At 40.5% G+C, this 18,015-nt stretch overlaps 1 protein-coding gene across 1 annotated transcript in view; it reads right to left on the reverse strand.

The window, feature by feature from the left end:
* Nucleotides 1-4,506: 4,506 nt before the first annotated feature.
* The window catches only part of LOC111322782 (myotubularin-related protein 5), a 36,352-nt gene continuing 22,843 nt past the window's right edge, over nucleotides 4,507-18,015 (reverse strand). Inside the window, exons 22-39 of the mRNA XM_022925950.2 lie at nucleotides 17,523-17,656; nucleotides 16,252-16,784; nucleotides 15,395-15,660; nucleotides 14,962-15,149; nucleotides 14,372-14,419; nucleotides 14,124-14,243; nucleotides 13,567-13,671; nucleotides 12,744-12,926; nucleotides 11,769-12,014; nucleotides 10,895-11,044; nucleotides 10,126-10,299; nucleotides 9,803-9,883; nucleotides 9,295-9,424; nucleotides 8,601-8,737; nucleotides 8,004-8,114; nucleotides 7,467-7,563; nucleotides 6,732-6,769; nucleotides 4,507-6,241 (exon numbers count right to left, since the gene is read on the reverse strand). Coding sequence (XP_022781685.2) covers nucleotides 6,149-6,241; nucleotides 6,732-6,769; nucleotides 7,467-7,563; nucleotides 8,004-8,114; nucleotides 8,601-8,737; nucleotides 9,295-9,424; nucleotides 9,803-9,883; nucleotides 10,126-10,299; nucleotides 10,895-11,044; nucleotides 11,769-12,014; nucleotides 12,744-12,926; nucleotides 13,567-13,671; nucleotides 14,124-14,243; nucleotides 14,372-14,419; nucleotides 14,962-15,149; nucleotides 15,395-15,660; nucleotides 16,252-16,784; nucleotides 17,523-17,656 — 2,834 coding nt within the window. The 3' untranslated portion in view covers nucleotides 4,507-6,148. The remainder of the gene's footprint in view (nucleotides 6,242-6,731; nucleotides 6,770-7,466; nucleotides 7,564-8,003; nucleotides 8,115-8,600; nucleotides 8,738-9,294; nucleotides 9,425-9,802; nucleotides 9,884-10,125; nucleotides 10,300-10,894; nucleotides 11,045-11,768; nucleotides 12,015-12,743; nucleotides 12,927-13,566; nucleotides 13,672-14,123; nucleotides 14,244-14,371; nucleotides 14,420-14,961; nucleotides 15,150-15,394; nucleotides 15,661-16,251; nucleotides 16,785-17,522; nucleotides 17,657-18,015) is intronic.

The following is an 18,015-nucleotide window of genomic DNA, read 5'->3' on the forward strand; positions in this document are numbered from 1 at the left end:
TTAAGAGATGAACATTTTTATTGAAAATGTTTTAATCACAGTTACCATGTAACTAGTGGAGTGAGTCTAGCATCATGATTAGTGGAATGAGGAGGAAATTAGGTTATACGCTCTTAAATGCGTGAGAATAAAACATCGAAAGAGTTGACGTTTCAATGGTCTAAGGGCTCAGCTTTTTACGCTTAAATGGTCTAGAGGAAAATGAAAAGCAATTCCAAGGTCACCCATTATCAAGCGTTTTCAATTTTCGTTTTCAATTTCCCGTTCTAAATTTTCCGTTCCCAATCTTCAGTTCCCAATTTTCAGTTCCCGTTTTTAGTCTCTAATTTCCTTTCTTAATTTTCCGTTCCCGATTTTCGTTCCCAAATTTATGTTCCTAATTTTACGCTCTCAGTTTTCCGTTCTCTGTCACCGGTTCTCGATATCCAGTTCTCGATATCCGGTTCTCGATATCCAGTTCTCAATATCCAGTTCTCAATTTCCTGTTCTCAATTTCCTTTTCCTAATTTTCCGTTCTTAATTTCCCATACACAACTTCCCGTTTTCGATTTCCCTTTCCCATCCACTTCCTCCATTTCTGGGTGACCCATTCACAACTAGTAAATGGGGTAAGTTTCTAAAGAAACTGTGGCGCTACGTCGGTGGGGGTAACAAGGTAACTTGGTTTTATCAGAGCGGAAGGCGAAGGGCTAACGCTCGAAAAGTCAGCTTTTAAACCCCTTACAATGGCCAATTTACGTTATCAACTTAGTTGATGAAACCAAATCAACATTTACAACTAGGACGCTTTCCTTAAGGAGGGCAGTTCTCTATGATAGCGGGGCTCCCACGCGCGCTTTGCGCGCGTGCGGCAGAGTCCCATACCCATGGAATATGGTCAACCTCTTTTCGTTTGATTGTTACGTAACTGACCGAGCGTACGTATGTACGTACGTACGTGCCTTCAGATTGCACCGGCAGGGTAGGGGAAACCATCAAAACGAAGGGAGGGGTGTTTCAGGCGTCTTGGCAAATGCACATCTTTTATGTTATCATTAATATTACGAACTTGGGAGCTCCGCTTTTAGGCTTGGCTAAATCTATATCATTTTATGCTTAATTACACAAAGGAAACTCTCCAAGAAAACCTTGCTGTAGTTTACCTTTCCTTAAACTCATCGTTATGTTTTTGGAGAAGGTCTCCTATCAGACGACATCGATGACAGTGTAGACGCTTGGCAATGTCTATACAATGAAATATTACATCACCACCTACCCCCACGAGATGCTAAAATAAGAGATAAGTCTCTTCCTTGGATCAACACCTCCATCAGGAAAGAAATGAACAAAAGATACAAGCTCCTTAAAAAGGCAAAGTCATCAGGCGACCCCTGATTATGGGGTCTCTACAAACAGAAGCGATATGAGGTTAAGAAGCTACTAAGAAGTGCTGAAGCTGATTATTGGCAAAAATTATTCAATGAAGCTACTGATTCTAATGAATTTTGGAAGTTGACCAACCAAGTCTTGAGGAAACACAAAGTTAAAAACATCGGTCCAATCTGTGATCACAACGAGGAGATAATAACCCATGATTTAGAGAAGACAGAGTATTTTAATGACTTTTTTGTGAATGTCAGCAAAGACCTCACTAAGCAACTTGACCCTTTGAACTTGTCATCTATAAACACCTTTATCACTAGAGTCACTCCTACCAGGGACAAAACTGACATGAGCTGGGAACTGGTAAAAAACAAACTGATTAAAGCTGCTAACCCCAAGAAGGCTACTGGTCCAGACCAAGTATCCCCCAGGGTCCTCTCCATGATTGGTGACCCTGTTATCCACAGTCTTTTACCGATCTTCAGGAAGAGTAGATGTGACTCATCTTTCCCTTCAAGCTGGAAATTATCACGCTTTAACCCCATATTTAAGAAAGGCTCATCAACAGAAGTGAACAACTACAGACCTATCTCCCTCCTCAGTATCCCTGGGAAAATCTTAGAAGATGTTGTCAGTGATACCTTGAACAACCATTTGCACACACAAGGCTTGTTGTCTCATAGACAGTGGGGTTTTCGGAAAAATTATTCAACTGAAAGCCTCTTACTTCACCTAACAGAGACTTGGAAAAATGCGCTGGACAAGGGCCTTAAAGTGGGCGTGCTTTTTATTGACTTTCGAAAAGCATTCGACACAGTGAACCATACCATCCTTCTAGAGAAGCTAAAGGCAATTGGGATATCTGGCGATTTGCATTCGTGGCTTACCGATTACATGTCTGCACGTAAACAATTTGTCCAAATATCAGGATATCAGTCCGAGCCCAAAACCATCACACATGGAGTTCCCCAAGGCTCAATACTAGGGCCAAAATTATTTTCAATATTTGTAAACGATCTTCCAGAATCAATAACCAGTGGTGAATTATTTATGTTTGCCGATGATACCACTATTTTTACAATTGGAAACAACATCGACGATATCATCTTAACACTCCAGTCTGTACTAGACCAGCTGTGCACCTGGTGTCAATCAAACAGATTAATCGCCAACGAATCGAAATCTGAAGCCCTGATAATTTCTAGCCAGAACTTATTGGCCCCCTGCCACGTTTGGCCTTTCGTAATAGCTTTATTGAGTACAAATCATCATCTAAATGTCTTGGGGTGACAATTGACAGCAAGCTATCATGGCAGGAGCACATAAAGAACGTTTGTAAGTCATTCAGCAACAAAGTCGCAGCAGTACTGAATCGGATAAAGTTTTTACCGATACCAACCTTAGAAAACATTTATTATAAAACTATTATCCCTAGCGTTTTGTATGGCATTGTAGTCTGGGGATCTTGTTCTTCAACCTTGACGGATGATATTGATCGAATTCATTTAAGAGCTACTAGAATTATTTACAACCTACCCCATAGCATCCACAGTGATGACATCATGAACGCTCCACACTGGAACTCTATTGTTTCATTTTACATCAGGAGACTTTTAGTTATTACGTACAATATCTATCATGGAAATAGCATCGAGCCTCTAAATGACTTAATAGTGAAATCCGAGACTCCTTATGACTTAAGAAAATCCCTAAAAGTTAAAGTTCATAGACCAAGAACAGAAATTGGAAGATCTTCGTTTAAGCACAGAGCTGCACTATCCTGGAACCTCCTTCTCGAAGACATGAAGAACAGTTCAAACTTAACTTCCTTCAAGAGAAAACTCAGGGAAAATAAGAGAATTCTGATATCTATCAGTTTTGCTAAAGCTTCCTGCAGCGTTTCCTACAAATCTGTTGACTTTAAATACTTTTAACATTTACTCCGTATTGTTATTAATATTTATTTCTTTTAATTGTCATTATTTACATACCATTTTCGGTCTATTCACTAATTAGGTATTTATTAATTGATAGTTTAATTGATGCAGGTCCACATCAGGACGTAATGTCTTGCCTATCCCTCAACCTGCTTTATTAAATAAACTATGATGATGATGATGATGATGAAGCCATCTTCTTCAGTAAATTTATGCCGACACTCCAAAATGATAGTTTTATATGGACCGAGGCAAATCAAGCCCGCGTTTACCGGTAACTTAGTCTCCTTGACTAGTCTTTCCCTTACCTTGGCAAGGGTTTTCCACGAAGCGAGAAAAGACACAACGTCACAATTCAACACTGTTACGGGTTTTACTATGACTATTGCAAAGTAAAGATTTGCTAGTTGACAAAATACCTTACTCCCACGAAATAAAAATAATTTACTCCTCTTACACGAACCATCCATCAACTACAACAATGCAATCAAAAGCTGCACGCACAGTTTTATAGCTTCCCGATACAAGGAAAAATTTGTTCTAAAAGGGCTTCTATCTGGCATATTTGATGATATCATCCTGTAAAATGTTATGAACTTTAAGAGGCTTGCAGTATAAGTCTCAAGGCATAATCTCGACTCTTTAAAGAAACTTCAAACTTTCGACTGGCAATCTTATTGTTCGAGATCAAACCATATTTTAGCTTCCGTCAATCACTATCATAATAGAAATTTACCAGTTGCAACTCAGATAAAATATCTAATAGGAGTTACGTCATTCTAGATTATGCGTCACTTTTTGTGACGAGTTTAACCACCGACCTCGTTCTCAGGAGGGAGAGGAGGAAAAGAGTGGACCATAGGAACGAGGTTATGAAACTACCTTCAAGTCAAATCAAACAACAAAATATTACTTTGGTTAAGTGGTGAAGCAGTGAAACACAAGAGGCAATCGCTAGCCAAGGAGGAACAAGGATGACTTTGACAAGGATACCAAACGAGGACCTTGAAGGGTTGTGGGTAAAATCTTCCAGTAACATAAACCTTAACACGGCTCCATTAAGAAGTTCAAAAATATCATCCTTGATTCCTAACAAGTCCACTAAGATGATTCACAGCAGCTTGACACGCATTTTGAGCTACAATTCCACAGTTCGCATGTCATTGAATGGCGCTGTTAATGGCGGATTTAAGTCTCAAATCAATAGTTAAATAAAATTCTTAGCTTTTTAATAAATCATATTACTGCGTTAAGATGAAAAAAGGATTTTTTCGTGGGAGCAAATGCACAAAACAGACGGCGACTGACCGTCCTTCAGTTCCATCCACAGACCAAATGAACAGATTCATATTTCCGCAACACGAGTTTGTCCTCGACCCTAAAAACATACATCCATCCAGCTAAAAATTTTCAAAGAAAGTAGTAGCGCAATTTGCAGCCGGCTAATTTTACGTGATACGCACAGTTATAGAACTTAACTGTCATAACAGTTTAACCCTTGAACTCCCAGAAATGATTAACAAGTAATTTCTCCCTTTAATATCCATACATTATCCCGCAAACAGCTAATGAGAATACTCAAATTTATTAGGCAGAAGTTATCCTGATCTCAAACCAAATCCTCGTAAATAATTTACAAGAAGTTGTGTACAGCCAGAGGGGAGAACAGACAATCTGATCCTAGGAGTACGAGGGCTAAGTATCTCACTGTATTAAAATTAATTATATAATTAACACTCTATAAAAGCTTCATATCTAAGAATTCTCTTTTAGACCTACGGAAAATAAGCAGGTTGTCCAGCCATGAACTATATCTAATTTCAAAGGAAAAAATTACATTTTCTTTCAGGATAGCTTGTTTGAAAACGACATTACAATTGCGGATCTAACACTGTCTCGACATATGTAGGTCTCTCTCTCAATCAAAATTAAGAAGAAACGCCATTCACTGCAGTTACATAAAACATTGTAAATAATTAGAAACAAAACTGTACATCTTCATTGTAATCTAGATAAAATAAGTTCGGATCAATGTCAGTAACTGACCAACAGCGCATCTACCCCCTCCCCCACTAACTTCACCAACTGCGCACCTACCCCCCTCCCCCACTAACCTAACCAACAGCGCACCTACCCCCTCCCCCACTAACCTAACCAACAGCGCACCTGGCCCCTTCCCCCACTAACCTAACCGATAGCGTGCCTACCCCCCTCCCCCATTAACCTAACCAACAGTCAACTTAGAACAAGTTAGGGTCAAAATTGGGTAAAGGGGAGGGGTAGGTGCGCAGTTGTCCACATACTAAGATTGATCCGTTTCAAACGAAGGGTACTACGGTGTAAATCCATAAATTAAGTAAGATGCTGATGATTGAAAATTCATTTCGTTTTTCACGAATGTATAAAAGTACAACAAATGGGGTAAAAATTAAAACGGGCGTCGTTCCTTCTCCAGTTTGCTTGTTTAGAAAAACAACCTTCGCCCCAGATTCCACGCGGATGACGTCAGAAACTGATACATGATTGCCTGTTGCTTAGTTACCACGACCAATCAGAAAGAAACATGGATCACTAGAGTGTTACGTCACAGCAAAAGTCTCGTTATCTCTTAATGACGAAATGGGGGCATCTGACCCTTGAAAACTCCAACCATGCGAAGCCACGATATTCTTACTTCTACAATTTTTTTCCAATTCTCGTGAACTCTCCTTCTAAACTTCTCCAACCATCAATTAAGATTCTGTATGCACACCTGGCAGTTCATCGATGCCAAATTGATAAACAGATTCCTCCTCCTCCACAGATTAAACGAAGAAACCATTTCTACGGCCGCGGGAACAGAACATTTTTTACACATTCATGCTCTGCAGCTTTTCAACCCAGACCTTTGCTTCTTCAGAGGAGTTACACATCAGATTGTAGACTCTTTTTGTTGTTCGCAACTGTAACATGATCAAGACAACTATTAGTTAGAGATTATCATCAGAGTCAGATTTAGCGAACAGCAAACGACTGCCTGCCGTAAATTCGCTGCGTGTAATGATGTCACACTATTTGCATTTTTTTTTTTTTTAATGAAAGACTGAAAAAATTTTCTGTTGGATATTTTTAAGGTTCAAAGAGAGGAAAGCGAAACCAAGGGCACGCTTCGCCGGTTGCGCTTCCCTCCTCTTCTCCTGGACAGAAGGTAACTGCCTTGTATTAAGTTTTAACTCTCCCAGACCGTAAAAAACTTTTTCTTTCTCAAAGCAAACTCTTTCCCATTACTTTATAACTACTGTCAAAAGAAAGAATCTTGAACCTACCCAAAGTAATTGTAAATCTATCCTAGAAATAACAAACTTCCCTTCGCCATTTTCTTATTCTATCTAACACATGTTCATATCTTTAATCAATAAGTAAATGAAAACGAAAAAGGTGCTGTCAACTCACATCGAAAAAGGCTCCTTTTATCGAACCTTTGGGTCCACCTACAACAAGTGGACGAACATTAACATGAGGAGTTAGTATCCAATTCAAAAATGTGCCAGTTATCCCGGTTGAGTGTCACGACATACAGAATAATTCTTAAGTAACTCAAAGGGGAACCCCTGTCGATAGCGCAAATGCAAAATGTCTCTCAGAAAGCGTGAAATGAAATAAATAAGAATAAAAGAAAGCTCGCTAAAAGAAAAGATACTTGTTAAATTTCATGAGAATGGGGAAAATGGCAGCTCCGAAACGCACATGGGAAAGTGTTTAGCACATGCACTTTAGAAAGGGGCACAAGAACTCTGGACTTTATAAGACGGCGAAATCGTCAAAGCGCGTGTATCTTGTAGAGGGATCAGTTTTAATTGGAGTCAAGCAAGAGAAATTTTTAACCCCTTCTGGGGATGGAACCGGTGAAAAAGCAGAGAATCCTTAATACGGTATCAAGCGTGGGGAACCCTGTAGCCCGTTTCAAACACGCGAAAAGGTGTCCGGTTTAAGCGTAGGAAAACCTTAATTCGGCCGGTGTCAAGCCTTGTAGCTAGAGTTAAACGCGCGAAAACGTAAATTTGGTGTTTAGCGCGAAAAAGACACTTATTGCGAGCTAAGCACTGCAGGTAAAGGCTTTCGTTCAGCTCTCTTTGGCAGACTAAAGGTAACTGTGTATAAAGCAGTTGAGAATACATTCCCTCTTACCTTGAGGTATGTTGCTGAGAGACTGCACTGCTATCATATCCCCGAGGTCCACGGCGCCTTGTAAATGGTCGTCATGTTCTTCATCATAATACCGAAGCTAAAAGTGACGGTAGAATAGTTATTTGACAAAAGATGTTACTGGTCTTGTTACGAGTTTTGGGCAAAGAAAACTGACTCCAAATCCTCCACAGAATTGAACCCATTTCGCGCTCTGGTGCTCAAAACTTACCATCTTGCTTATTCACAAGAAGCTTTCAACATTGCTGATCCTAGCAGAATGCAGATGAACCCCAATAGTGGCCTAACTCACCATTCGAGTCCTCTACAGCAAGCACAATTTTTTTTTGTCCCAAGTTCGTAACAAGACAAATACCATCTTTATTCAATCGACGTCCAATTTGAAAATTTCACATCTCACTTAGTCTAATCAAACTCAGTCTAGATCTATAGTAACGTTGAAAAAAAAAAAAAAACTCTTCTATCCAATTACTCCCAACAATGCACTAAAAAGAGTCCACCGAAAAAAACAAAATATACCTCATTTCTCTGAGTGTCCAGAACAAACCACCTGGACTTCCACTGCCGTAAAAGGTGTCCTCTCTTCAACAGGTAACCACAGTGAAGCTTTTTAGGGTGCGCAGCATCGGCCTGGGTTGAACAAACGGTCAATCATGTAAATTTCAAGAACGGTTTGATATTCTCCCTTCTAGCTAATATACATTTCTTTCAGATTAGTTCACAAAAATTTGCTGTTACATCAAAGTAACAACCCCTATCCGAGATGTTGATGTATTCTTTATAACCTAATCGGCGCCAATAACTAATTAATTATTGGGAGGAGAAGTACAATGTTCATCACTTCTGAGGGTTTGAGAAAGATATTTTTTTCCGACGGTCTTGTCAAGAGCATAGGACAAAGAAAAAATTGTGAGTCCCCATAAGAAATCGAACCTCAGACCTTCGGATTCCGCGCTTCTGAAGGTTGTTCACGCTATAAAAAAAACACTTCGAAGTAACAATGAACGATGAACAATAATAAGAATAGCAATAACGAAAATGAAAACACCAACTGGAATTCTAAGTGCAAGAATGTAACGAAGAAGTGCTTAAATACAGCTAACAGCGACTGCTGACCTCACTAGGCAGGCTCATGGTACTCTTGGTCATTCCAGACCCAGGCTGCTCAGGAAGATCTCGTTTCTTACACTGCCACGGGACCTGCGGTTGGCACTTTTCATGGCAGTTGTAACCACATTCTGTACACTTCACTCCTGTAAAAATGTAAATAATCTTTGAGTTTCACCTTAAATGAGTTGGTGGTTATTAACACCCATGGCACAATGACCAAGTGGTTACCGCGTTGAAAGCGAGATCGAGAGGTCTGGGTTCTAGTCATTATAATGTGTTGTTGGGCAATAACCTTCAAAAACTACCCAGTAAATGATTTAAATTATGAAGTGACAGTTGATTGTGTTCTGAGGATGACTCCCGCTAAGGATGTCAAAACGATAGTCACTACTACCAACGAGGGTCTGTTACTAGATTACTCTAACACGGACGATCAGATCACAACATCAACACGTGTCAATAGCAACACCTCTCTACACTCAAGAGTATACACGGCTGACAGCAAGCTATCTAGGAGATTCAACGAAATTCTGATGGGTATATCTATGATGAACCAGCATAAAGAACCTATAAAACCCCTTGTTATCCTCAAACTCCGGCAACACCGGGACACAAAGTTCGTGAAAGCTAAGCTAACTTAAACAGGGTAAGAAATCTTCAAACACAACATAACATCGTGGAAGAGCGGCGGAACTCTCACCTTTGTTTAAAATACCAATGATCAACTGTAAACAATGTTCACAATTTGACGGAGGAACAAAAAGATGGGGTTCAAAGTTGTGTGGCTGTGAGAAGCCCTGGGCTCCACGTTCTTCCACTTGGAGCTTACCCTAAAACAAAAGACAAACCTACTATCACCTCTGACAGCCAAAGTTTTCTATGAAGTATCTCTTTGCACACCAATAAACTTTTCGAGCTCGTCATTTTTAATCGGTGTCAATGTTTTCCATTCCCATCCATCCTTGTGCCTTCGCAGTTTATCATTTCCTCATTTGGGTTTTTCTATCATTCCTAACAAACATTCAGTAGTCATTTCCAAGTCCAAGTCTTGTGAATCTTTTCTATCCTGAATCATTCTCGCTCCTTGTTAGTTTGTTATTTCCTCTTTGGTGTCTTTCTTTCCCATCAAACCAATATTTTGTGGCCTTTTGGGAAACACAGAAAGGAAAAAAGTATTGAGCTCACACTCTCTACGGAAGTTGTAATACCTTGAGAATGACTTCCATGGTACTTCTCTTGTGAAGGTTCAGTCGCTGATGGTTGAACCATCTGGTATTATAGGAGAAAACCTGTTAAGACAAAGAAAGCAATTTGACATCTCAAACCGTTACTGAATACAATAAATTTTCGACTTCTGTAACTAAACTTGAAATGGTGCAAGCGCGGCGATCTGCTATTTTGTTATTTCCTGTTATGTTTATGATAGATTTTTCCGTCTACTTTTTGGGTATCTTAACTTCGCGTTACGTCGGGGGACCTATCGTTACGTTATGTTTCGTTAGTAAACGTTACGTCAAGTTGCGTGACGCACCATTTTCTTTGCTGTGGGGTAAGACAGCTTGTGCCAGTGCTGCTCCCATTTCTTGGGTTTCTGATCAGCCTCCTCCTCCAGTCGGTACAGCTCTTGAAGCAGCCATGAGCACTCGTCTAGTGCAAACTGAGTGACATCACCATAGCAACCAGTCATACAGCTCCCATAAGTCTCCTGGTCACAAAGAAAAAAACAAAGGTGTAATTTCCTCCTTGCAAAATTCTCTTACCCATTTGCAGTCAATTTGTGTATTCGTGGACTACTGCAGGAGCCACATAAGAGATTCATCCAGCCTAACATTGTCACTCCGTGTTAGTCTTGGTTTATGTCTTCTTATTTTGTGATTTTTCTATTTACCAGACTAGTACTATCATATGACCCGTACAGCACCCGCGCGCTTTAATTGAAACACATTAGACAAAAATCCTCCTACGAGGGCCGTACGCGATGAGTGAGCAGGACCGCACAAAGCCGTGTGGCCCCCGCAAGCTGCGACCAAAAAAAAGTAAGGAAGAAAAGGAAAGATCGACGGCCATATGATAGAATGCCTATTGACCGAGTTAGCTCGGGCCTTACGGGAAAAATATTTGGCTCTCGGTCATGATGCACCGAACTCGCTGCGCTCAGTCCGTACGTCACGACCTCAAGCCAAATGTTTTCCCCGTCCAGCCCTACCAGTCAACAAGAACCCGACATGTGATTGATCATTCGCTCGATTGTAGTTCATATACTAGCTTCACATACTTATGATAGCTTTTTTTTTTCACACCTGTTTTCCATCAGGGCTTCCTTCATTTTCTACAGTGGTTGTCACATCATTGATCAGCTCGAAGTCGTAAGTTGGGCCGGTAGACAAGTTCTCTGTTGTGTAATACTTCCACACCTTCAGATTAGGTACTTTACAGAATGGCCTCAAGACCTGCAAGAAAATTGTAATATCTTAAACTTCAGTTTTAGTGTAAAACTACTGGTGCGTTTAACGCAATTTCCAAGTGAGGGTCGAAAGTATTCTGGGATTGCATTCAATTTGTTTCTCTAAATTCTGTGATTGGTCGATAGAACTCGCCCCACCCCACCCTCTGCCAATCAGACGCAAAACTAAAACACAATCGTGCTTGTTCCCTCGTAATTTCCTGCATTGGAGGACGTCTTCATACATCAACTGGGTATTGCCATTGGGTACTTATGATGTTTAACTTTGTTCCGACTGATTGTTGTAATTACCTCGGATTTAACTTTACGCACAATCAAGAAGTCCCGTGACATCAGATAACAGCATAATCGAATCTATTCGCAGTTTGATTAAGTTAAATGTCTTAGGTGTGTCAAATGACAATTCCCCAGTCAAGAAAATGAATCTCGGTCAATGCCTTATCATCACAGCTTTCTAACAGAAACCTTTTTAAACCCATGCCGTTCGCGTAATAAAATATGTATAACAAGTGCCACGGGTTTCAAAACAGGACGCTCTTTAGCAATTCAAAATTTTGAACTTTACTTCAAAACACCAAGAAAGCCACAAACTTTGAATCGCCGACTTTCGTTATAAATAATGTTGCTACCAGGTCGTTTTTTTTTAGGGGTCTTTATTAAGTTTAATTTTGCTGTTTGTTTAAGGGTTTTCGCGGTACTATCTGCCCTACCTTGGTCTGGTTTGGCGAGTACAAGAAGTTGTTGTACAGAGGTGACTTGGTCTTTTGAAGGTCCATGTAATCCCACAGCGATTTTCCTCTCGGTTTGTGATCCTCCTCTGCCATCCAACCAGACTCGACACGTTCATGTTCAGAATCCAAAAGAAAAGTGCGAAACCTCATCGAAGCATGATGGTAAGCAATAGTACACAGAAAATGATCGTTGAATTCAAAGGACAAAGGAAACTGAAGCATTATCTAAAAAGGTAAAAAAGCATTTTGATGCAAATGAGTTTCACTGAAGACCTTTTGAATCGAGCATGTGGTTCTTTGGGAGGGCATTACGTCTCTGAGTTACAACTCAGCCACCCTAACTGCAACATTTGCCCCTCCTAAGGTAGTCTGAGTGTTAATTGCATGTCTCTCAAAGTGGGCCATTGGCTGAGTCACGAGGATTGTCAGCCAGGTTAGGAGTTTAATTATTCTAGAGCACCAGTGGAAGCCAAGAGTTCACTGAAGAGCACTCAACAACAGCGTGAGTTGCGAAACCTACAAATCCCACAGCGTGCACGCACGTACGCACACACACACACGCACACTAGCCGGGAAAATATCATTTCAGCAGCTTTCCACTTAGGTGCTTCCTCCCTAGCTCTAACAATACACAAAGGGTTTCATAATGGAAATTTCAAATTGGGTAACGAAAGCAATGCAAGCAATCTTCTCAGCAAATCAGATTCAAAACTAAAACCAAACGCGACTTGGACATCCGCGTTTCTCCGCGCTCTACGTAACGTTTTTTTTTTTTTTTTTTTTTTTTTTCTTTTTTTTTTTACTTCAAACTCGCATTGGCTCCTTGTGATATGTGATAATTTCCTTTCCTCTCATCGGCTGTAGTGATTATTTGCTTCTGGTTATACGGTATTCAATCGAAATAGGCTCTATATCCGAGGTCTAACCTAACGATACCAATATCACGTAAACTACCTGATGCACACAGTCCAAGAATTGAAGAAAGACCGGAGTAAACCCTCCCTGGGTTGAAGCGATTTGATTTCCACGGTGGGTGAACTTGTGTCCAAAGGAAAGCCATTCCTTTTCTATTAAAAGTTTGAAGCCATCGATGGTTCGATAGTAAGGATCAAGCATTAGCTCTGCTAGAGACAACACCTGTGTGAAGAAAGAAAAAAGAAATTAATAGTAAATAAATCTGCTCTCTGACCCACATAAGGGGGGTTGTGATGGCTTTGCTTTATTACGCACTGTGATTGGTCACGAATCTCACCTTATCCCCTTCACCAATCAGATGCAAAGTTACAATCAATCTCGATTCCCGCGCTTGAACTCGGCTTCTCTTAATTCTTATTGGTTCCTTTTAAAATTGTCCTTCACTTTAATAAGCCTTTCTGAATACTTTTGTTTTCATTTCACGACCCTGAATTGAAAAGCTCTCGAGCAGACAGTCAAAGACCACAGGGACGGCGATGGCAATAAGAATTTAGCGAAACAAAACCTCATCACAGGTATTTTAAGACTTCTTACTTTCCCAGCCGTCCCTTCAAAAGCAAATTAGTGAAAGCCTTAAGTTTGAGAACACGGATGGAAAATTACTCGCGTTTGTATTTGGGACGAAACGTTGCCTACCCATTTTATGTTCGAGATGAGGTCTAGCGCTGTCAGAGACGGTAAACACGTGCAGCCATTCCTGAATTCTTACGGAAAATATAAATTTAATTTTTTCATCAAAGTGTTCTTAGCATCCCAATCCTAACTGCTTATGGTCCCTAACACCACGTGATGATGTCATTACCTGCGGAGTAGCATCCCAGCCATCTTCAAAGCAAACCAGGACAGAAGATCCTTGGATATCAATGAGATCAACAAAACAGTTGGCCACAGTCATGATGGCTGACAGCTGCAAAGGAAATCAAAGAGCCAATGGTTTATGAATCTGACAGGTGTTAAGACTGTTATGGTGCCAAGAATAAAAAAGGAACTATTGCGTATATGTTTTGTATTGTTGCTCGTATACAAGGACAGGGAACTTCATTTTCATTTCAATCTCAATCTCTAAGTTCCTGTAATATATATATATATATATATATATATAGCCAAGAAGGTTTGACAACAATCCCAAAGTGGGTTTTGTTTTTCCGAGAGATCAGCTTTGCCAGGTTTACGGCTCTGGGATCGAAGCTGACGGCGCCACGATTTAGAACAAGAAATGCAAGGATTTCCCAGAGTCGAGTTTAGACTCGTGTGCAAAATCTAGCTGAATCTACTTTTATTGAAAACCAAAAAGTGTCGGATCGATTTTCCCCTCATTCATACCGATAAATGTTTTCGAGTTCATCAATTTCAACTTACCTGCTGAAGCCACTCGGACTCTTCGACCTGCTGAATAAAGCTTGAGTTTGTCTCTGTACTCGGACAAGTCGCACGCTGAAACTTCTTGAAACTCGCTCTAACTGCTCTGATGTCTGGGAGCTGACGATAAAGGTGCATATGTGGGATTACTTTAATGTGAAGAACATTAATCATTTGGACTACAGAATATGAAATGCATAAACCGAACATTATCTTAAATTTACACACAATCGCTCCCTGTTTCCCACCTCAATTGGAACAAAGTCACACTTGGGATAAGCCTCTTGTTTAACATGCTAAAGAGAAACAAAACAAAACCGTTTGGTAAATACAGTGGGGAACCTTTGTTAATCTTGTTCACTTCGTTTCATTAGAGATATTCAACGGCAATTTTCAATGGTGTCGAAAGTAATCCGGGTTGCTTTGGTTATGCTCAACTCCCCCATCCTCTTAACCAATCAGATTCAAGACTAAAACCAACCGCGTCGTAGTCATTTGCGTTTTCCCGCACTTCAAGTAGCTTGCTTGTTTTTACTGAGGGCAAATACACCGTCATATAACAAAAAAAGTTCAGTTCTTAAAGTTCTCAGTGAAACTTTCACAATAAGTGACTATTTCAACTTGTAACCGGTATTTAAAGTTTTCAATTTTGTCCGAATGTTGAACATTTTATCTTCATTAAGTTTTCCACTTTTTGCGTCGTGTATTTCATGTCAGGTTCTCGAGAGCTTTAAGAAGCCGCTGTCGCAATATCTTGGTACATTCTATTGTGTCTAACCTATCCAGTGACCACACTCAAAGAGCACGTCACTTAAACCGTACAACTATCAACACATACCCTTAACAATGTCTTGTCACCAAAGACGTAGAGCGCTGCCGGCTCCCAGCCTTTCCTCATAATTGTTCTGTCCACAAGTTGACCTGAATCAACTTCATCTGCAAAGTAACCGTCCTTGAGGAGAACGCCATGGTGTAGAGAGGTCGCGCGTGAGATATTCTTGTTTTTACTTTGAGGTGTCGCTGCAACTAAAATATCAATGAACACAGTGGAGTTAAATAATGACAGATACCCAGGAGTCTGACACTGGAAACAAGCCTTACCAGGCACTTTGAGGGCTGCCAGGTTACCTTGTCATCACAAATTGTGAGTTTTCTTAACGAAAGAAAACATGCCACGTGCAGATATGAAACAACATTGTAAAGTTACTTTTAGTGTTGTACTGTCACGCAAATATCAGTGCTTCTTCAGCACCTTATCTTCAATAACTCACCAACAGCAGCGAAATACTTCTCCTGTTCAGCCGAGGCAGATGAAGAGATTGTGTGACTAGCTACACTTCCAGGCGCTACAGTTTTGGTCTGACGCATGATTGATCCAATTGTGCTCCTTTCAATGCTACCTGCTCTAAGCAGTGTGGCTTTGTTCCGCTGGTGTCTCCACACTGCAACAGGAAACCTACCCTGGCGGTAGTTTTTAGCTATTCTGACAATGCTATCATCTGATATGCTCTGTGGAACTATAACCACTGATGGGTAACTGTGGAGAGAAACAGATTTGATAGGAACAGAATATGGTATATACCAAACCCAGATTAACCTAAATCACTTTCATCAAGTGCACACTCCAGACGCCTCAGTGAAAAGAAAATTCGCCCCGTCAAAACGAACACATGAACCAAACCAGTTCGCTATTGTAAAATACGAAATAAGTCAACAAGGATTTAACTTTCCATTACTATCTTTTCTACAAGAAAAGACCGTAACCGCTCAATGAACATAAACCGAGTTCTCTGGGTACCAACCCATCAAACCACATTGGTTTACTCTCCTGCTTACTCTCTTTACTCTCCTATGCAAGGGGGGTGAGGGCCTGTAATTGTTCAATGAAAATCAACCGAGTTCCCTGGGTACCACCAAACCACACTATTTTGCTCTCATGCTTACTCTCTTCCCTTTCGTATGCCAGATAGCCTTCGATGGATTGGCCTCCCATCCGGGCAAAATGGAGAATAAAACCTTCCTGTTTTATGCTAGAGAAACCGGGAAAAGCTTCGGCAACGATGAAAGCCAGTCTAGTCCGCAGACTCTTGACTTACTTCTACCCTGACAAACAAGACTTCATCCTCACCTTCTACATGCAGTGTATGTGACATTGACCATGCATATCCGCCATGGTCCCTCTGAGGAATCTTTGGCTATATTGCCAAGTTTGAGACGTGAATAGTCACCACAGTAGGACAATTTACTCAGCCGTTCAGCTCCTTGAACGACAATTGGTTCGCCTTTGAGGGAAATGTCATTTATATCGAGCACAGAATCATCATCATCCGTGGTGAGGGATCCACTTAGTGATCTGTGGTCCAGACTCTGTGGATCTGACGCATTACGCTGGCGGCGTTTTTTGCGAAGAGAGCTCCGAATGTTTACAATGCTGCTAGCCTTAGTTCGTGATGCACTTACGAGTTTCGTCTTGGTCTTTAGGATAGTTCCTTGTCTCCCCATGTGTTTTTCAATGACGAAAGTCGGCGTCCTTGGAACGCCTTTTCCGCAGAAGGCAAATGTGCCTATAACTGTATTTGGTGAACGTCTCCTTTGCAATTTCTTTCGAAATGTCTCAATGGCTTCTTGTTCAACCTCGTCGTCAAAAATCAATTTCATCATCTGTTGGATGAAGAGAACGAGAAGGAAACAAGTTTCACGCAAATGCAAAGAGTCTCCTGGCATAAGAAAATCAAGCCAATGTTTAAGAGCAATATTATCAATTCTGGGATGTCAGAGTGAAATGCAAAGTGCATTTGCATTTTGCTGTTTCCTGCTCGCTCGCGCGGTTGATTTGTCTCCTTCCTTTAACAATTTGCTTGTAAGTTCCAAAATCTGTTTTACGGACTAAGTTGCTGTGGTTATCTTCTGCCTGCAGAGGATATGACTGGTCACATTTAGAACACAAAAAATCAATACTCAAGGATCGACACTTACAAGTAGAAATTTAGTTTTGGCTAGTGGTTTTCGGTTTCCATTAGCCAGTTTGGCTAGTAAATGAACTGACATTGTCGTAGCATCAAAGATGTCACCAGCACTTGGCTAGTGAGTTGAAAAGTTCAGTATCGAGCCCTGATGCTTGAGTTTGCTGAGAATTTCAAGGATTGTGATATCAATTTACAGTAATAGTATGAATCACTGATTTTCATTTTGTGTTACTGTATTCTTGCAAGCTTCAATATTTTAGTACGCGTTAAAACCCCTGCTCGCCTCAACAACCTGTAGCGTTCTGCGAGCAGCGTTTATCTCATTTTGTATTTCAAACGTGCGAAGTTGAAATAACCTTGTTGTAATAAACTGGCAACGACTATGTGAACTGAAATACAAGACAAAAAAAAAAAATCTTTAATCAATACTGACCTGAAAAGTACTAGATCTGAGTTGAATGCACTCATGAAGCCACTGTCCCAAATGCTTTAAATACTGTACTCCAATCTTTTTCTCTTTGATAAGTGATCCCACAGGAAAACTTCTTGTCACAATCATCTCAGATGCTAAATGACGAAAAAGGTAACTCCACTCACAATTCATACCAAACTGAGGGAACTTAACGATAACACGAAGAAAGAAGCAAAACAAGACCATCTGAATTTTGGATAAATGGTACCGGCCGATTTGTTCATCATTCATGTTTTACCATAATTGGCAGTAATTTCACGATCTGAGTGGCTGATTTGCCGTTGTCGATAAGAGTTGCTGGCGTCAACGTGTCACGCAACATGTCACGAACTGAAAGAATCGTTTGATTTGACATCGACATCGTAGTCAATAAGAGTACAGACCATGATAAGTCAACTGTCGATGTGTTATTGAAAAACTGGTCGCATATATGCATCCGCCATAACGTCAACAC

The sequence above is a fragment of the Stylophora pistillata genome, chromosome 10 (assembly GCF_964205215.1).
Source record: "Stylophora pistillata chromosome 10, jaStyPist1.2, whole genome shotgun sequence".
In the NCBI taxonomy this organism is placed as follows: domain Eukaryota; kingdom Metazoa; phylum Cnidaria; class Anthozoa; order Scleractinia; family Pocilloporidae; genus Stylophora; species Stylophora pistillata.